This window comes from Neltuma alba, unplaced genomic scaffold, assembly GCF_004799145.2.
Source record: "Neltuma alba isolate B1F8T4 unplaced genomic scaffold, ASM479914v2 tig00003680_pilon, whole genome shotgun sequence".
Classification (NCBI taxonomy): Eukaryota; Viridiplantae; Streptophyta; class Magnoliopsida; order Fabales; family Fabaceae; genus Neltuma; species Neltuma alba.
Genome location: NW_021633383.1, coordinates 67,250 through 87,153, shown reverse-complemented (window position 1 = coordinate 87,153; position 19,904 = coordinate 67,250). Strand labels below are relative to the sequence as shown.

The window sequence follows — 19,904 nt, the reverse complement described above, 5'->3', positions numbered from 1 at the left end:
TAAATCAGAACTAAATTTCCGTTGAAGTAGGGTTACTTGGTAGAAGTAGAAAAATGCTAGTATCTTACTGCTAATGCATACGCTTAATTTGCTGAGAGAGACCAATAGAACTTTGGCCCTCAATATAAAATTGCCGTTTGGCTTTCAAAATACATGTAAAGGCATAACTTAATGGGCATATATATGCTTATTTTATTCAAACGTGAAAAATAAGATGCAAGGATCCATACACTATTACAATGGCAAACAGAAACAAATTATTACAAACAATAATCCAATCAATACATGAAATGTGAATGAATAGCTAGTTTTTCTTTCTTCAACTACATATTTTCTATTCACAACTGTTTCTGAATAGCAGCAATTATGTTCTTATCCACTTGAAAGGCCTTGGTGAGAACTTGAGCAGAAATTGGAGGGTCTGATTTGAACACAGCATTCGCAATGGTGATGACTCCCGCATTCTGACTGCTCAAACCAGCAATGGCCACTGCATTTTCACGACCCACATTGAGTTGGAAGTGAATCAAACCAATTGGGAACACAAACACATCTCCCTTGTGCAGTACTTTGGTAAATAAGCGATTCTCTGGGTTGGACGTTACAAAACCCACCAGAAGTTTTCCCTCCAAAACTACAAGAATCTCAGTGCCTCGAGGATGAGTGTGTGGAGGGTTTAAGCCTTTAGGGGCAAAGTCTATACGAGCCAACGATATGCCCAAAGTATTGAGCCCTGGGATTTCGTTTACAGCAACCGGGCTCACTGCTGATCCGAGTGGACCAGATGTGTCTCCTTGTTTCAGTCCGCCGTAGAAGAAATCATTGGCAGAGACAAGCTTGGGATCTTTGCAGAACTTCCCATTCACAAAAACTGCATGTAAAAATAAAGGAAAGATGATGTGTCATATGTCATGATGGAAAAGGAGTTAGGAAAGCTGATAATTAATACGTACGTACCACCACCAGTTTTGGTTTCGTTGATGGCAACGCAGAAGTCTTGAAGTGGGCTTGGATCGAAAGCAAAGACAGCAGAAGATGAGAGAGCCAAGAAGGCAATAAGGATCAGGCAACAAGCTTTCATGTTTTCTCTTTGATCTGATATAGCAAATCTTGGTTTTTTGTGTGTAATTTGCTGATTGTGAGGGATGAGATCGTTGCATGGCAGAGAGCTGTATTTATAAAGCTGCAGGAGGAGGCGTTGATCTAGTCGATATTTTATTTGCACGAAGACGAACAAGACCAAGTCCGTTTTAATTTTTAACGACGGTGAATATTTTATTAGTGAAGTATCTTTACCAAACGCCTGAAAATAGTTGGAATTTTTCTCTCTGCCTTAATTTCCTCTCAGAGTATAAATTGTGCCGCTTGTCAAGTGCTAAGGTTGTTGAAGAAACGTTCCAAATGTTAATACCGTAACGTAGGATGTTCTGAAGGGAAGACCATTTCATATTCACACATATTTGTCGGCCAAGTACCTCAATCGCTATAAATCTTTCTTTTTATCATTGAAAAGAAAAAAGAAGCCAAAGCCTACTAGCTCAAGGGCACAAACTGGTGACTATTTGCATTGCATATCAAAGGCTACTCGTATAATTTTATAGTATACAAAATAAATATATAAAAGAATTTATTTCAATTTATAAAAGAAAATATTTTTAAAAAGTACTTTTGACACCCTCTCAATAATAAACAAATAAATATTACTAAAGACAAATAAAAAATGTAAATTATAATAAACAAATAAAAGTAAATATTATTAAACAGAAATAACCAAAAAAGAAAAAGTTATTACTAGATACTTTTTTTAACTATCTTAAACTGAGTTGTTGGGTGTATATATATGAAACGTTGAAGTTAGAATTAATATAGTTTTTTTATTGAATGAATTATATTCTTCAACGGCTACAGCTTCAAGCAAGGAACTTTTATTGTCTTGTGTTTTCTGCCTTTCCTCAACATCACAAAATATATATTGTCAAAACACACGTAACAAACGGCTGATATAGTCAATTCTGAGCAATAATTTACAGCAAACAATAAGGCCTAAGTACTTTTACGACTTAGTTTGCTGTTCAGTTGAATGAATTACGTGCGTTTGTCTATAGATTATTTGAAGGGAAAATTACAATAAGGTCCCATCTAAAGGAATTAAATGCAAAAAAATCTCTTAAAATTATTAAATTATTCTGAAGTTCTAAGGGACCTCATTACAAAAAATTCTATTTGTTTAATTGCCAAATTACTTCTTTTTTTTTTTAAAGTTTGTATTGACAATTTACGATGTAAGGATTATCGACTGTCACGGCAGGTATTGGCAACATATTTTCTCATCACATCACAAAATGTAATGTATTTGCCAATACCTGCCGTGATAGTTGTTAATTCTCATATCTTAAGTTGTCACCAACTGTTTTTTTAGTTGTCAATGCAAACTTAAAAAAAAAAATAATTTGATAATTAAACAAATGAATTCTCTTGCAAAAATGTCTTTTGAGATTTCAGAATAATTTAATAATTTCAAAAGACTTTTTGGTATTTAATTCTCTTAGGTGGGACTTTGTTGTATTTTTCCATTATTTTTTAAACGTGTCTCCCACTCAAGTTTGATAAGTTATTATCTCTGGAACGGTTCATGCTTGTCTCCATCGACCGAAACCGGTTGAAAATCGAAGAAATCTATGACTTGGTTTTGTAAATTGGAAGCATTTCCACGTAACGACAAGTAGTCCAGACTGATGGATGCTATTGAATTAATTAAAATGCATGATGCATCATAACCCACGTAATCTCAGAGTCACTTATCATTCATGCAGTCTCCGGAGCATAATTTAATTAATGCATTTGTTTCAGAAGAATATATGCATAAAATAATATATATGTGGCTGTTGTTTCAAACAATACTTCTGAACAAAAAGACAAGAAATGATATATTTTGTCTCGTTTGTTCCTTCACTTTTTAACACGTGATGGATAAGTTGGGGAAACTATATGGACTAAAATTCACAAAATAATTAATACTTGTGAGGACATACTGTGTGTGTAGAAGTTCGATCAATATCGTGAAGGTAGAGAAGCATGATCAAAACAAAGATGGATAATAATCACAACCGCTTTGTTTAATTTGTAGCGCACAAATAAAGTTTAAACGCTAAATTACACTCTATATTCACCAGAATCAGAACTGAGGGATAACATCTGACAACAGATTATTTGTTCTCCTTTCTGTTTTCTAAATCAGAACTAATTTTCTGTTGTGGTAGAGTTACTTTGGTACGTAGAATTGGGCAGAAAAATGCTAGATCTTCTTCAGAAATGTATGGATGTGATTTGTAGAGATCAAAAGAATAAACTTTAGCCCTCAATGTTGCAATGATAGCTTGGTTGCATTCGTTGATATATATTTTTAATTTCAACATATATGCATATATAAAGGCATAATTAACTTAATGTGCGCATATATCGCTTATTTTATTCAATCATGAAAGATAAGATACAAAGAACCATTACAACAAACATTACTATGATAGGCAAACCCAGAAACAGATTAAATCATTTCAAACTCAAATGAATGGTATTAATTTTCTATCTATAACTGTTTCTGAATAGCAGCAATTATGTTCTTATCCACTTGAAAAGCCTTGGTAAGAACTTCAGCAGAAATTGGAGGGTCTGATTTGAACACAGCATTCGCAATGGTGATGACTCCCGCATTCTGACTGCTCAAACCAGCAATGGCCACTGCATTTTCATGACCCACATTGAGTTGGAAGTGAATCAAACCAATTGGGAACACAAAAACGTCTCCCTTGTGCAGTACTTTGGTAAATAGGCGATTCTCTGGGTTGGATGTAACAAAACCCACTAGAAGTTTTCCCTCCAAAACTACAAGAATCTCAGTGCCTCGAGGATGGGTGTGTGGAGGGTTTAAGCCTTTGGGGGCAAAGTCTATACGAGCCAACGATATGCCCAAAGTATTGAGCCCTGGGATTTCGTTTACAGCAACCGGGCTCACTGATGATCCGAGTGGACCAGATGTGTCTCCTTGTTTCAGTCCGCCGTAGAAGAAATCATTGGCAGAAACAAGCTTGGGATCTTTGCAGAACTTCCCATTCACAAAAACTGCACAAATAATAAAGGAAAGACGTTGAGATGCGTGCTTTTCATAATGGAAATGGATTGGAAGTGAGGAAAGAGAAAGCTGATATGTAACTAATACGTACCACCACCGGTCTTGGTTTCGTTAATGGCAACACAGAAGTCTTGAAGCGGGCTAGGATCAAAGGCAAAGACAGCAGAAGATGAGAGAGCCAAGAAGGCAATAAGGATCAGAGTCTTCATGTTTTCTCTTCTGATATATAGCAACTCTTATAATTTGCTGTTTGTGAGGGATGAGATCGGTGCATGGCAATCAGGTGTATTTATAAGCTGCAGGAGAAGGGGTTGATCTGGTCTTTTTTTTTATTTGCACGAAGATCGAACAAGACTGAGTTTTTGTTTTAATTTTTTTATTAATGAAATATCTTTACCAAACACCTGAAAATAGTTGGAATTTTTCTCATTGGCGATTAATTCCTTCTCGAGAAAAAATTGCGCCACTTGTCAAAGCATGAATAGTTAAAACACCGAATGGCTGGTAACAAGGTCTTAATTAATTGCCCGATTTGGCTACCGATTGAATTTGAATGTGTCTCTCTCTCTTTTAATTATTTATTTAATCAATTAAGGTGTCAAAATGCCCATATATTTATTATATTAATTTTATAAAATGTGCACGCAGCTATATTTTGGTCATAAATATAAAATATCAATTTATTTTGCCTCTTTTTTTTTAAGGTAATCCTTGTAATAATAATAGTTCTGGTCAATACACTTGATTAGTAAGGATATTTTAAAAAAAACAACATTTATTTATTACAAATAACTAACTTAACTGGTTTTAGGTAGTATTATGAATCGGCAAGATCATTCATATGCCGGGGTTGTTGAAGAAAAGTATGAACTGGTTTTGGTTAACATAATTAATAAGAAGAGTTCCAAATGCCAATATATCGTAACCAGTATTCGGAAAGACTATTTCATATTCACATCTTTGTCGGCTAAGCACCTCAATATATACTTGATGCAAATGAATTGGAATTGTTCTAATGAGTTGTTTGGTACACAAAATTATTAGATATAAAAAGAATAAATAAACAAATGAATAGAATGATCCTTATAATTGTTGTTATATAAAAATTATCCTTGCAATTTTATTTAAGAAACGAATAAAAAAATAATTATTAAACGCAGCAATAATTTTTTTAAAAATGTAGATTGACTTTTTTTGAACTATCAAGTTTCCGTACTGATTAATTACTATCAATTTAGATTCAAACTAAATCAGTTAAAAAATTCCCTCTCAGCATCAAATTTTAATGTTTCATACCCTTAAATTATTAATTAAAAAGCATCATTTTCTTCTATTTTCTTAGGTACCCACGAAGAACGAATGAGAACGATATATAATAATAATATGAAGTAGTAGCTAGTCACAGTTATTTTGGACTTGTCTCTCGCATTCCCACACCCAGATTATATTTGTGCAAAAATTGACTAAACTTATAACCCCCATGTGATGAAATGAAACTCGTACCAGCTAAAGATGGAGAGAGGCTTTATCGTCATATCACTCACATCTTATTATGTTTTGCAGTTAAAAATTCTTCATCTACCTTGTGAGATGATGCATATATGGCAAGCAGGCAAGGTACGTGAATATTAATTAACCATGAAAACACAACGTACGCGTGGAGAGTATGCAGAAAGTGGAAATTAGTTCTACTTTTATTTACATATCGTCCCATAATTTGAAATACTACTCCCGGTACTAATTATAAGAGCTAGTTGACTAATTTGAAAAGATTAAGAAAATAAGTTAAGTTAGTTATTAATTTATTCGTAATAAATACTTATTTTCTTTCTTAAAATATCTTTACTAACTAAGTGTATTGGCTATAATTATCATTCACAAACAAACACTGTGAAGAAGAAAAGAAAATAAAAATTATATTATGAATATTAACATGTGCTTGATTAGTCAGATTGTAGTTTAACATTTAAGAGAGAAAAAATAAAAGACAACATATATGGCACTGCTAGTAGTTTTGGTGTCATTGATAGCAACACAGAAGTCTTGAAGAGGGCTGGGATCATAAGCAAAGGCACCAGAGGATGAGAGAGCCAAGAGGACAACAAGGGATAAGTAAGCTGCTTTCATGTTTTCAAGCTCTGTAGTGTTATTACATTTGCGCACGAAGCAGTTGGTGAAGACCTGGTAAGTTAATTAGAGCCGCAACTGATATTTCATTTATTGAGTGGAATTATTCTTTAACCATCGCTTGGAAATTGGAACTTCTCTCTTATCCTTCCTTCTTTCTGTTTTCTCGATATTTCCTTGATATCACATCCTATTATCGAACTCTGCAGATAACAAACCGGCTGATGATGACCTGGTCAACAGCGTGCATTATGATTAGTTCGATCGCAATAAGTTAAATTAATGAGGTTTGACTACTGATTGAAAAAGTTTGTTTTTAAATTATTGAATTAATTTGAATCTCTGTCTCACTTAAAGATATCTGAAACGGCTGGTTACCGCAAGTCCATCGAGAGTTGTTGGGTGTATGCATGGAATTAAACGTTAAAGTTAGAATTAATATGGTTTATTTATTGAATGAATTATATATATATATATATATATATTCTTCAACAACTACTTCAATTTAGGAACTTTTATTATCTTGTGTTTTCTGCCTTTCCTCAACATCACAAAATATATATTGTCAAAACACACATAACAAACGGCTGACATAGTCAATTCTGAGCAATAATTTACAGCAAACAATAAGGTCCAAGTACTTTTACGACTTAGTACGCTGTTTAGTTGAATGAATTACGTACGTTCATCTATAGATTGTGTGAATGTGTCTCCTATTCCAAGTTTGATAAGTTATTATCCCTGGAGCAGTTCATGCTTGTCTCCGTCGACCGAATTAACTGGGTGAAAAGCAAAGAAATGTATGACTTGGTTTTGTAGATTGGAAGCATTTCCATGTAACGACAAGTATTGCAGACTGACGGCTGCTATTGAATTAATTAAAATGCATGATACTACTCTCATCCTACTTATAAGACAGAGAGAGAAGTTTTTTTTGGATCCTATTTATAGGGCACTGAGAAAAAATTTTTGTATAGAAGTACAATTTTACCCTTCATTTATTATTATGTTGATTTTATTTATATGAAGTATAATATATATTAAATAAGGATAAAATTAGAAAGTTGTTGGATTTTAAATGAGAGTTAATGAAATTTAAGATTTGTCTTGATCTTATGTAAAACATGCTGAAAGTAACTTATAAATAGGACTAGAAGAGTACGTCATAACCCAAGTAATCTCAGAATCACTTCTCATCCATCCAGTCTCCAAAGCATAATCTAATTAATGTCTTTGTTTCAGAAGAATATATGCATAAAATACTATGTGTGTGTGTTGTTTCAAACAATACTTCCGAGGAAAGGGGCAAGAAATGATAGTTTGGAAAAACATGATACTACCTTTGGTTCTTTATATTATAAAAACTAGTACACTAATTTAAATATATTAAAATTTTTTGTTAAGTTAGTTATTCATAATAAATAGGTGTTGTTTTCCTTAAATTACCTTTAATAATTATGTATATTAGCTATAATTATCATTTGATGAAACTTTTTACACATACAATTACTACAAGAATTACTTTGAAAAAATGAATGAATATGAGATAAAAGTATATTGATATCTCATATTTAAGATCACATTAAAAGTCAAACTACCTTTATATTTTATCTCTTTTTTATTTCACTTTCTAACACGTGTTGGATAGGTTGGCGAAACTGTGTAAACTAAAATTCACAAAATAATTAATACTTGTGAGAACATACTGTGTGCGTAGAAGTTCGATCAATATCGTGAAGGTAGAGAAGCATGATCAGAACAAAGATGGATAAACAATCACATCCGCTTTGTTTAATTTGTAGCGCCCAAATAAAGTTTAAACGCTAAATTACACTCTATATTCACCAAAATCAGAACTGAGGGATAATATTTGATAACAGATTATTTGTTCTCCTTTGATTTTCATAAATCAGAACTAATTTTCTTGCAGTAGATTTACTTTGGTACGTAGAATTGGGCAGAAAAATGCCAGATCTTCTTCAGAAATTTATGTATATGGTCTGTAGAGATCAAAAGAACTTTAGCCCTCAATGTTGCAATAATAGCTTGGTTGCATTCGTTGATATCTATTTTTAATTTCAACATATATGCGTATATAAAGGCATAATTAACTTAATGTGCGCACATATCGCTTATTTTATTCAATCATGAAAAATAAGATACAAAGAACCATTACAACAAACATTACAATGATAGGCAAACCCAGAAACAAATTAAATCATTTCAAACTCAAATGAATGATATTAATTTTCTATCTATAACTGTTTCTGAATAGCAGCAATTATGTTCTTATCCACTTGAAAAGCCTTGGTGAGGACTTCAGCGGAAATTGGAGGGTCTGATTTGAACACAGCATTGGCAATGGTGATGACTCCTGCATTCTGACTGCTCAAACCAGCAATGGCGACTGCATTTTCATAACCCACATTGAGTTGGAAGTGAATCAGACCAATTGGGAACACAAAGACATCTCCCTTGTGCAGTACTTTGGTGAATAAGCGATTCTCTGGGTTGGACGTAACAAAACCCACCAGAAGTTTTCCCTCCAAAACCACAAGAATCTCAGTGCCTCGAGGATGGGTGTGTGGAGGGTTTAAGCCTTTAGGGGCAAAGTCTATACGAGCCAACGATATGCCCAAAGTATTGAGCCCTTGGATTTCGTTTACAGCAACAGGACTCACTGCTGAGCCGAGTGGACCAGATGTGTCTCCTTGTTTCAGTCCGCCGTAGAAGAAATCATTGGCAGAGACAAGCTTGGGATCTTTGCAGAACTTCCCATTCACAAAAACTGCAAAATAATAAAGGAAAGACGTTGAGATGCGTGCTTTTCATAATGGAAATGGAATTAGAAATGGGCGGGGAAGAGAAAGCTGAGAATACTATACGTACCACCACCAGTCTTGGTTTCGTTAATGGCAACACAGAAGTCTTGAAGCGGGCTAGGATCAAAGGCAAAGACAGCAGAAGATGAGAGAGCCAAGAAGGCAATAAGGATCAGAGTCTTCATGTTTTCTCTTCTGATATAGCAACTCTTATAATTTGCTGTTTGTGAGGGATGAGATCGGTGCATGGCAATGGGATGTATTTATAAGCTGCAGGAGAAGGGGTTGATCTGGTCCTTTTTTTTATTTACGCGAAGATCGAACAAGACTGAGTTTTTGTTTTAATTTTTTTATTAATGAAATATCTATACGAAACACCTGAAAATAGTTGGAATTTTCCTCATTGGCGGCTTAATTCCTTCTCGAGAACAAATTGCGCCACTTGTCAAAGCATGAATAGTTAAACACCGATGGCTGATAACAACTCACAAGGTCTTAATTAATTACCTAGGTAAGATTTGGCTATCGATTGAATTTGAATGTGTCTCTCTCTCTCTTTTAATTATTTATTTAATCAATCAAGGTGCCAAAATGCCCATATATTTATTATATTAATTTTATAAAATGTGAATGCGGCTATATTATACTACTTCCGGTTCTTAATATAAGACCTCGTTTGACTTTTATTTTGGTCCTAAATATAAGACCTCAATCTACTTTGTATATCATATTTATCCTTTTTTTTCAAGATAGTTTTTATAATAATAGTAGTTCTAACCAAAACACTTGATTAGTAAGGATATTTTAGGAAAGATAACACATATTTACTATAAATAACTAACTTAACTAATTTTTTTAATCTACTCAAATTAGTTAATCAACTTTTATATTAAAAACAGTAAGTAGTATTATAAATCCGGCCGGATAATTCATATGCCGGGGTTGTTGAAGAAAAGTATGAATTGGTTTGGTTAATATAATTAATAAGAAGAGTTCCAAATGCCAATATATCGTAACCAATATTCGGAAAGACTATTTCATATTCACATCTTTGTCGGCTAAGGACCTCAATATATATATATACTTGATGCAAATGAATTTGAAGTTGTTCTAACGAGTTATTTCGTATACAAAATTATTAAATGAGAAAGTAATAAATAAAGATATGAATAAAAGGATCCTTATAATTGTTGTTATATAAAAATTATCCTCGCAATTTGATTCAAGAATAAACGAATAAAAATAATAATTATTAAACGCAGCAATAATAAAAAAATGTAGACTGACTTTTTTTGAACTATCAAGTTTCCATACTGATTTAATTATTATCAATTTAGATTCAAACTAAATCAGTTAAAAAATTCCCTCTCAGCGTCAAGTGTTAATGTTTCATGCCCTTAAATTATTAATTAAAAAGCATCATTCTCTTCTATTTTCTTAGGTAGCCATGAAGAAGGAATGAGAACGATATATAATAATAAAATAAGTAGTAGTTAGTCACAGCTATATATATTTTGGACTCCTCTCTCGCATTCCCACACTCAGATTATATTTGTGAAAAAATTGACTAAACTTACCCCCATATGATGAAATGAAACATCGTACTAAGTAAAGATCGAGAGAGGCTATATCGTCACATCACTCACATCTTGTTATGTTTTACAGTAAAAAACTCTCCATCTACCTTGTGAGATGATGCATATATGGCAAGCAGACAAGGTGGGAGATTATTAATTAACCATGAAAACACAACGTGGAGAGTATGCATATTAGTTCTACTTTTATTTACATATCGTCACATAATTTAAAATATTTGATAAGAACTATGTATATAATCTAATGCCAACACTACTTAACATCAATGTGACCATGTGTTGTTATTTTGAAGGCGAGTTGCATCAACAATGATATATCTAAAGAAATTAAATAGAAATGATGACATGAAAATATATGATCATTTTAATTTTCCCTTTTCTTTTTGACACATGCTTAGTTACGTTGGTGAAACTCTAGTTAGTTGTGTTTCATCGCACTTAACTTTTTCTTCAAAAGTTGGTTGGACAAAAAGCTTACTCAAACAACCCATCATAAAGACCAAATAATGTACAAACGTCCGTTCTGTAAATTCCTATGAATGTTTGCTGATTTAAAACAGGTGCAATGAAGAATCACAAAATAATATAAGCATTGGGATGATGCTGTGCCCGTAGAAGTTTGAACAAAGGTGGAAGTATGATTTAAAAAAAAGGAAACAAGATATGGGTACACATTCACCGGCATTATATTATATTTGCTTGTAGCTCACAAATCCCAACGCCAAATTTCAGCCTACACGTACAATAGACAATACATATATAGCAATCAAAATCAGAACTGAGATGTTTGATCACAGGTTATTTCTTCTCCTTCGGTTTTCATAAATCAGAACTAAATTTCCGTCAAAGTAGGATTACTAGGTAGAAGTAGAAAAATGCTAGTATCTTCCTACTAAATGCATGTGGTTAATTTGCTGAGAGAGACCAGTAGAACTTAGGCCCTTAATATAATACTGCCGTTTGGCTTTCAAAATGCATGTAAAGGCACAACTTAATGAGCGTGTATATCGCTTATTTTATTCAAACGTGAAAAATAAGATACAAGGATCCATACACTATTACAATAGGCAAACAGAAACAAATTGTTACAGAGACAATAATCCAATCAACACATGAAATGTGAATGAATAGCCTTTTTTTTTTGTCTCAACTATATATATATTTCTGTTTATAACTGTTTCTGAATAGCAGCAATTATGTTCTTATCCACTTGAAAAGCCTTTGTGAGGACTTCAGCGGAAATTGGAGGGTCTGATTTGAACACAGCATTGGCAATGGTGATGACTCCTGCATTCTGACTGCTCAAACCAGCAATGGCCACTGCATTTTCATAACCCACATTGAGTTGGAAGTGAATCAGACCAATTGGGAACACAAACACGTCTCCCTTGTGCAGTACTTTGGTAAATAAGCGATTCTCTGGGTTGGACGTAACAAAACCCACCAGAAGAGTACCCTCCAAAACCACAAGAATCTCAGTGCCTCGAGGATGGGTGTGTGGAGGGTTTAAGCCTTTTGGAGCAAAGTCTATGCGAGCCAACGATATGCCCAAAGTATTGAGCCCTGGGATTTCGTTTACAGCAACTGGACTCACTGCTGATCCGAGTGGACCGGATGTGTCTCCTTGTTTCAGTCCGCCGTAGAAGAAATCATTGGCAGAGACAAGCTTGGGATCTTTGCAGAACTTCCCATTCACAAAAACTGCATGTAAAAATAAAGGAAAGATGATGTGTCATATGTCATAATGGAAATGGAGTTAGGAAAGCTGATCATTAATACGTACCACCACCAGCTTTGGTTTCGTTGATGGCAACGCAGAAGTCTTGAAGTGGGCTAGGATCAAAAGCAAAGACAGCAGAAGATGAGAGAGCCAAGAAGGCAATAAGGATCAGGCAACAAGCTTTCATGTTTTCTCTTTGATCTGATATAGCAAATCTTGGTTTTTTGTGTGCAATTTGCTGATTGTGAGGGATGAGATCGCTGCATGGCAGAGAGCTGTATTTATAAGCTGCAGGTGGAGGCGTTGATCTGGTCGATATTTTACTTGCACGAAGACGAACAAGACCAAGTCCGTTTTAATTTTTAACGACGGTGAATATTTTATTAGTGAAGTATCTTTACCAAACGCCTGAAAATAGTTGGAATTTTTCTCTCTGCCTTAATTTCCTCTCAGAGTATAAATTGTGCCGCTTGTCAAGTGCTAAGGTTGTTGAAGAAACGTTCCAAATGTTAATACCGTAACGTAGGATGTTCTGAAGGGAAGACCATTTCATATTCACACATATTTGTCGGCCAAGTACCTCAATCGCTATAAATCTTTCTTTTTATCATTGAAAAGAAAAAAGAAGCCAAAGCCTACTAGCTCAAGGGCACAAACTGGTGACTATTTGCATTGCATATCAAAGGCTACTCGTATAATTTTATAGTATACAAAATAAATATATAAAAGAATTTATTTCAATTTATAAAAAAAAATATTTTTAAAAAGTACTTTTGACACCCTCTCAATAATAAACAAATAAATATTACTAAAGACAAATAAAAAATGTAAATTATAATAAACAAATAAAAGTAAATATTATTAAACAGAAATAACCAAAAAAGAAAAAGTTATCACTAGATACTTTTTTTAACTATCTTAAACTGAGTTGTTGGGTGTGTGTGTGTGTGTCTATATATATATATATATATGAAACGTTGAAGTTAGAATTAATATAGTTTTTTTATTGAATGAATTATATTCTTCAACGGCTACAGCTTCAAGCAAGGAACTTTTATTGTCTTGTGTTTTCTGCCTTTCCTCAACATCACAAAATATATATTGTCAAAACACACGTAACAAACGGCTGATATAGTCAATTCTGAGCAATAATTTACAGCAAACAATACGGCCTAAGTACTTTTACGACTTAGTTTGCTGTTCAGTTGAATGAATTACGTGCGTTTGTCTATAGATTATTTGAAGGGAAAATTACAATAAGGTCCCATCCAAAAGAATTAAATGCAAAAAAATCTCTTAAAATCATTAAATTATTTTGAAGTTTTAGGGGACCTCATTACCAAAAATTCTATTTGCTTAATTGCCAAATTACTTTTTTTTTTTTAAGTTTGCATTGACAACTTAAGATGTAACGATTACCAACTGTCACGGCAGGTATTGACAATATATTTTCTCAGCACATCACAAAATGTAATGTATTTGTCAATACCTGCCGTGATAGTTGTTAATCATCATATCTTAAGTTATCAACAACCGCTTTTTCAGTTGTCAATGCAAACTTAAAAAACAAAAAAAGGTAATTTGATAATTAAACAAATGAATTCTCTTGCTAAAAAGTCTCCTGAGACTTCAGAATAATTTAATAATTTCAAAAGACTTTTTGGTATTTAATTCTCTTAGGTGGGACTTTGTTGTATTTTTCTATTATTTTTTAAACGTGTTTCCCACTCAAGTTTGATAAGTTATTATCTCTGGAACGGTTCATGCTTGTCTCCATCGACCGAAACCGGTTGAAAATCGAAGAAATCTATGACTTGGTTTTGTAAATTGGAAGCATTTCCACGTAACGACAAGTAGTCCAGACTGATGGATGCTACTGAATTAATTAAAATGCATGATGCATCATAACCCAAGTAATCTCAGAGTCACTTATCATTAATCCAGTCTCCGGAGCATAATTTAATTAATGCATTTGTTTCAGAAGAATATATGCATAAAATAATATATATGTGGCTGTTGTTTCAAACAATACTTCTGAACAAAAAAACAAGAAATGATATATTTTTTCTCATCTGTTCCTTCACTTTTTAACACTACATATACTAAAATTCACAAAAATAAATAACAGTTGTGAGAACATCCTGCATGTGTAGAAGTTCGATCAATATTGTGAAGGTAGAGAAGTATGATCAAAGCAAAGATGGATAAATAATCACCTTCGCTTTGTTTAATTTGTAGCACACAAATAAAGTTTAACACTAAATTACACTCTATATTCACCAAACTGAGGGATAACATCTGACAACAGATTATTTGTTCTCCTTTCTGTTTTCTAAATCAGAACTAATTTTCTGTTGTGGTAGAGTTACTTTAGTACGTAGAATTGGGCAGAAAAATGCTAGATCTTCTTCAGAAATGTATGGATGTGATTTGTAGAGATCAAAAGAATAAACTTTAGCCCTCAATAATAATATTGCTGATGGCTTGGTTGCATTCATTGATATATATTTTTAATTTCAACATATATGCATATATAAAGGCATAATTAACTTAATGTGCGCATATATCGCTTATTTTATTCAATCATGAAAAAAAAGATACAAAGAACCATTACAACAAACATTACTATCTATAACTCAAATGAATGATATTAATTTTCTATCTATAACTGTTTCTGAATAGCAGCAATTATGTTCTTATCCACTTGAAAAGCCTTGGTGAGGACTTCAGCGGAAATTGGAGGGTCTGATTTGAACACAGCATTGGCAATGGTGATGACTCCTGCATTCTGACTGCTCAAACCAGCAATGGCGACTGCATTTTCATAACCCACATTGAGTTGGAAGTGAATCAGACCAATTGGGAACACAAAGACATCTCCCTTGTGCAGTACTTTGGTGAATAAGCGATTCTCTGGGTTGGACGTAACAAAACCCACCAGAAGTTTTCCCTCCAAAACCACAAGAATCTCAGTGCCTCGAGGATGGGTGTGTGGAGGGTTTAAGCCTTTAGGGGCAAAGTCTATACGAGCCAACGATATGCCCAAAGTATTGAGCCCTTGGATTTCGTTTACAGCAACAGGACTCACTGCTGAGCCGAGTGGACCAGATGTGTCTCCTTGTTTCAGTCCGCCGTAGAAGAAATCATTGGCAGAGACAAGCTTGGGATCTTTGCAGAACTTCCCATTCACAAAAACTGCAAAATAATAAAGGAAAGACGTTGAGATGCGTGCTTTTCACAATGGAAATGGAATTAGAAATGGGCGGGGAAGAGAAAGCTGAGAACACTATACGTACCACCACCGGTCTTGGTTTCGTTAATGGCAACACAGAAGTCTTGAAGCGGGCTAGGATCAAAGGCAAAGACAGCAGAAGACGAGAGAGCCAAGAAGGCAATAAGGATCAGAGTCTTCATCTTTTCTCTGCTGATAGAGCAACTCTTGGTTTGTTTCTGCTGTATAAATAATTTGCTGTTTGTAAGGGATGAGATCGTTGCATGGCAATCAGGTGTATTTATAAGCTGCAGAAGGAGGCGTTGATTTGGTCTATTTTTTAAAATTTACACGAAGATCGAGCAAGACTGAGTTTTTGTTTTAATTTTTTAACGGACTATGAATATTTTATTAATGAAATAACTTTACGAAACACCTGAAAATAGTTGGAATTTTTCTCGTTGGCGGCTTAATTCCTTCTCGAGAACAAATTGCGCCACTTGTCGAACCATGAATAGTTAAACACTGAATGGCTGGTAACAAGGTCTTAATTAATTACCTAGGTAAGATTTGGCTGCCGATTGAATTTGAATATGTCTCTCTCTCTTTTTTAATTATTTATTTAATCAATTAATGTGCCAAAATGCCCATATATTTATTATTAATATTATAAAATGTGAACGCGGCTATACTATATTATGAATCCGGCCGGATAATTCATATGCCGGGGTTGTTGAAGAAAAGTATGAATTGGTTTGGTTAATATAATTAATAAGAATAAGAAGAGTTCCAGATGCCAATTATCGTAACCAATATTCGGAAAGACTATTTCATTTTCACATCTTTGTTAGCTAAGTAACTCAATATATACTTGATGCAAATGAATTAGAAGTTGTTCTAACGAGTTGTTTGGTAATTGGTACACAAAACTATTAAATATGAAAGTAATAAATAAAGATATGAATAAAATTATCCTTATAATTGCTGTTATATAAAAATTATCCTTCCAATTTTATTTAAGAAACGAATAAAAATAATAATTATTAAAAACAACAATAATTTAAAAAAATCTATCAATTTAGACTTTTTTTGAACTATCAAGTTTCCGTACTATTTAATTACTATCAATTTAGATTCAAAATAAATCCGTTGAAAAAATTCCCTCTCAGCATCAAGTTTTAATGTTCATACACTTAAATTATTAATTAAAAAGCATCATTTTCTTCTATTTTCTTAGGTACCCATGAAGAACGAATGAGAACGATATGTAATAATAAAATAAGTAGTAGTTAGTCGCACTTATTTTGGACTTGTCTCTCGCATTCCCACACCCAGATTATATTTGTGCAAAAATTGACTAAACTTACCCCCATCACCCCATGTGATGAAATGAAACCTCGTTCCAAGTAAAGATCGAGAGAGGCTTTATCGTCACATCACTCACATCTTATTATGTTTTACAGTAAAAATTTCTTCATCCACCTCGTGAGATGATGCATATGGCAAGCTGGCAAGGTATGTGAATATTAATTAACCATGAAACCACAACGTCGATAGTATACAGAAAGTAGATTTTTTTTTTTTTGATACACCACAGAAACTGGAAATTAGTTCTACTTTTATTTATGTATCGTCACATAATTTAAAATATTTGATAATTAAGAACTACTAGTATATATATAATCTAATGCCAACATTATTCAACATCAATGTGACAATGTGTTGTTATTTTAAAGGCGAGTTGCATCAACAATAATATATCCAAAGAAATTAACAAGAAATGATGACATGAAAAAATATCATTTTTTAATTTTTCCTTTTCTTTTTGACATATGCAGGTTACGGTGACGAAACTATAATTAGTTGAGTTTCACTGCACTCAACTTTTTCGTTAAAAGTTTGTTGTATAAAAAGCCCATCCAAACAACTCAGAAACTTCAAAAATTGATGTCCATGTGCTTTGCGAGTTCCTAGGCATGTTTTCTGATTTACAGAGATCCAAGGGGGTTGCAATAAATAATCACAAAATAATTAAGCATTGTGAGATCCAATAGACAATACATATATACTATCTCTATTCCTTAATATAAAATATTATTTGATTTTTATTTTAATTCTAAATATAAGACCCTCGTCTATTTTGTCTCTTATATTTATCTATTTTTTTTCAAAACAGTCATTATAATAATGATAGTTCTAGTTAATAAATTTGATTAATAAAGATATTTTAGGAAAGATAGCACCTATTTATTATAAATAACTAATTTAACTTATTTTCTTAACTTACTCAAATTAGTCAACTAGCTTTTATATTTGTGACCGGAAGTAGTAGCAATCAAAATCAGAACTGACATATATCTTTGATCACAAGTTATTTCTTCTCTTTCGGTTTTCATAAATCAGAACTAAATTTCCGTTGATAGGGTTACTTGGTAGAAGTAGAAAAATGCTAGTATCTTACTGCTAAATGCATACGCTTAATTTGCTGAGAGAGACCAATAGAACTTTGGCCCTCAATATAAAATTGCCGTTTGGCTTTCAAAATACAAGTAAAGGCATAACTTAATGAGCATATATATCGCTTATTTTATTCAAACGTGAAAAATAAGATGCAAGGATCCATACACTATTACAATGGCAAAGAGAAACAAATTATTACAAACAATAATCCAATCAATACATGAAATGTGAATGAATAGCTAGTTTTTCTTTCTTCAACTATATATTTTCTATTCATAACTGTTTCTGAATAGCAGCAATTATGTTCTTATCCACTTGAAAAGCCTTGGTGAGAACTTGAGCAGAAATTGGAGGGTCTGATTTGAACACAGCATTCGCAATGGTGATGACTCCCGCATTCTGACTGCTCAAACCAGCAATGGCCACTGCATTTTCATGACCCACGTTGAGTTGGAAGTGAATCAAACCAATTGGGAACACAAACACGTCTCCCTTGTGCAATACTTTGGTAAATAAGCGATTCTCTGGGTTGGACGTAACAAAACCCACTAGAAGTTTTCCCTCCAAAACTACAAGAATCTCAGTGCCTCGAGGATGAGTGTGTGGAGGGTTTAAGCCTTTAGGGGCAAAGTCTATACGAGCCAACGATATGCCCAAAGTATTGAGCCCTGGGATTTCGTTTACAGCAACTGGACTCACTGCTGATCCGAGTGGACCAGATGTGTCTCCTTGTTTCAGTCCGCCGTAGAAGAAATCATTGGCAGAGACAAGCTTGGGATCTTTGCAGAACTTCCCATTCACAAAAACTGCATGTAAAAATAAAGGAAAGATGATGTGTCATATGTCATAATGGAAAAGGAGTTAGGAAAGCTGATAATTAATACGTACCACCACCAGTTTTGGTTTCGTTGATGGCAACGCAGAAGTCTTGAAGTGGGCTAGGATCAAAAGCAAAGACAGCAGAAGATGAGAGAGCCAAGAAGGCAATAAGGATCAGGCAACAAGCTTTCATGTTTTCTCTTTGATCTGATATAGCAAATCTTGGTTTTTTGTGTGTAATTTGCTGATTGTGAGGGATGAGATCGTTGCATGGCAGCGAGGTGTATTTATAAGCTGCAGGAGGAGGCGTTGATCTGGTCGATATTTTACTTGCACGAAGACGAACAAGACCTAGTCCGTTTTAATTTTTCAACGACGATAAATATTTTATTAGTGAAGTATCTTTACCAAATACCTGAAACTAGTTGGAGTTTTTCTCGTTGCCTTAATTTCTTCTCAAGAGTATAAATTGTGCCGCTTGTCAAGTCTTGAGGTTGTTGAAGAAACGTTCCAAATTTTAATACCGTAACGAAGGATACAATAATCTGAAGGGAAAGACCATGTCATGTTCACGCATCTTTGTCGGCCGAGTACCTCCCCCGGCTATAAATGTTTCTACTACCTCTCTCTGCTTCTTAATAAATATAAAATGTCAATCTATTTTATCTCTTATATTTATCTATTTTTTTAAAAATAATTCCTGTAATAATAATAATTCTAACTAATATATTTGATTATTAAGAATATTTTAAAAAAAACAATACATATTTATTATAAATAACTAATTTAAATAATTTTTTTAATATATTTAAATTAATTAATTAGTTTTTATATTAAGAACCAGAGCTAGGATTTTTCGTTGAAAAGAAAAAAGAAGCCAAAGCCCAGTAGCTTACGGGTACAACCGGTGACTACTTCCATAGCATGTCAAAGGACAAAGGCTACGTATCCCAAGCACTGCTCAGTAATAAACAAATAAATATTATTACCAAAGACAAATCAAAAAATGTAAATTATCACT

General features: G+C 33.4%; 5 protein-coding genes and 1 pseudogene across 7 annotated transcripts; all 6 read right to left on the bottom strand.

The window, feature by feature from the left end:
* Positions 1-323: 323 nt before the first annotated feature.
* On the bottom strand, positions 324-1,102 carry LOC114742185 (germin-like protein subfamily 1 member 16; annotated as a pseudogene).
* A 2,354-nt stretch (positions 1,103-3,456) lies between these two features.
* On the bottom strand, positions 3,457-6,256 carry LOC114742195 (germin-like protein subfamily 1 member 16). Of its 2 annotated transcripts, none has more exons than XM_028930471.1 (2): positions 6,133-6,256; positions 3,457-4,119 (listed from the first exon to the last, which is right to left on the bottom strand). In XM_028930471.1, exons 1-2 carry the CDS (start codon positions 6,254-6,256, stop codon positions 3,587-3,589), a joined length of 657 nt encoding a protein of 218 aa, XP_028786304.1. In that variant the 3' UTR covers positions 3,457-3,586. The 2 variants fall into 2 exon arrangements, with proteins under 2 accessions (XP_028786304.1, XP_028786303.1); XM_028930470.1 differs by lacking the exon at positions 6,133-6,256 and adding an exon at positions 4,221-4,343.
* Positions 6,257-8,381: 2,125 nt separating this feature from the next.
* Positions 8,382-9,296, bottom strand: LOC114742201 (germin-like protein subfamily 1 member 16). 2 transcript variants are annotated; one of them, XM_028930478.1, is made up of 2 exons: positions 9,149-9,296; positions 8,382-9,044 (listed from the first exon to the last, which is right to left on the bottom strand). In XM_028930478.1, the coding sequence occupies exons 1-2, from the start codon at positions 9,261-9,263 to the stop codon at positions 8,512-8,514; spliced, it is 648 nt and encodes a 215-aa protein (XP_028786311.1). In that variant the 5' UTR covers positions 9,264-9,296; the 3' UTR covers positions 8,382-8,511. The 2 variants fall into 2 exon arrangements, with proteins under 2 accessions (XP_028786311.1, XP_028786312.1); XM_028930479.1 differs by having other exon boundaries at positions 9,152-9,296.
* Positions 9,297-11,841: 2,545 nt separating this feature from the next.
* On the bottom strand, positions 11,842-12,601 carry LOC114742184 (germin-like protein subfamily 1 member 16). Its single transcript, XM_028930462.1, has 2 exons — positions 12,457-12,601; positions 11,842-12,374 (listed from the first exon to the last, which is right to left on the bottom strand). Exons 1-2 carry the CDS (start codon positions 12,578-12,580, stop codon positions 11,842-11,844), a joined length of 657 nt encoding a protein of 218 aa, XP_028786295.1. The 5' UTR covers positions 12,581-12,601.
* Positions 12,602-15,055: 2,454 nt separating this feature from the next.
* LOC114742192 (germin-like protein subfamily 1 member 16) lies at positions 15,056-15,807 on the bottom strand. The gene is made up of 2 exons (XM_028930468.1): positions 15,693-15,807; positions 15,056-15,588 (listed from the first exon to the last, which is right to left on the bottom strand). Exons 1-2 carry the CDS (start codon positions 15,805-15,807, stop codon positions 15,056-15,058), a joined length of 648 nt encoding a protein of 215 aa, XP_028786301.1.
* Positions 15,808-18,268: 2,461 nt separating this feature from the next.
* On the bottom strand, positions 18,269-19,085 carry LOC114742191 (germin-like protein subfamily 1 member 16). The gene is made up of 2 exons (XM_028930467.1): positions 18,953-19,085; positions 18,269-18,870 (listed from the first exon to the last, which is right to left on the bottom strand). The coding sequence occupies exons 1-2, from the start codon at positions 19,074-19,076 to the stop codon at positions 18,338-18,340; spliced, it is 657 nt and encodes a 218-aa protein (XP_028786300.1). The 5' UTR covers positions 19,077-19,085; the 3' UTR covers positions 18,269-18,337.
* Positions 19,086-19,904: the final 819 nt, after the last annotated feature.

Bases quoted from the DNA above. Each gene is read 5' to 3' on its own strand.
- LOC114742192 (XM_028930468.1), bottom strand. From the start codon at position 15,807: ATGAAGACTCTGATCCTTATTGCCTTCTTGGCTCTCTCGTCTTCTGCT. The intron at 15,589-15,692 runs GTGGTACGTATA...ATTATTTTGCAG, and splicing joins TAACGAAACCAAGACCGGTG to TTTTTGTGAATGGGAAGTTC.
- LOC114742184 (XM_028930462.1), bottom strand. From the start codon at position 12,580: ATGAAAGCTTGTTGCCTGATCCTTATTGCCTTCTTGGCTCTCTCATCT. The intron at 12,375-12,456 runs GTACGTATTAAT...TTTTACATGCAG, and splicing joins CGAAACCAAAGCTGGTGGTG to TTTTTGTGAATGGGAAGTTC.
- LOC114742195 (XM_028930471.1), bottom strand. From the start codon at position 6,256: ATGAAAGCAGCTTACTTATCCCTTGTTGTCCTCTTGGCTCTCTCATCC. The intron at 4,120-6,132 runs GTGCCATATATG...TTATTTGTGCAG, and splicing joins TGACACCAAAACTACTAGCA to TTTTTGTGAATGGGAAGTTC.
- LOC114742201 (XM_028930478.1), bottom strand. From the start codon at position 9,263: ATGAAGACTCTGATCCTTATTGCCTTCTTGGCTCTCTCATCTTCTGCT. The intron at 9,045-9,148 runs GTGGTACGTATA...ATTATTTTGCAG, and splicing joins TAACGAAACCAAGACTGGTG to TTTTTGTGAATGGGAAGTTC.
- LOC114742191 (XM_028930467.1), bottom strand. From the start codon at position 19,076: ATGAAAGCTTGTTGCCTGATCCTTATTGCCTTCTTGGCTCTCTCATCT. The intron at 18,871-18,952 runs GTACGTATTAAT...TTTTACATGCAG, and splicing joins CGAAACCAAAACTGGTGGTG to TTTTTGTGAATGGGAAGTTC.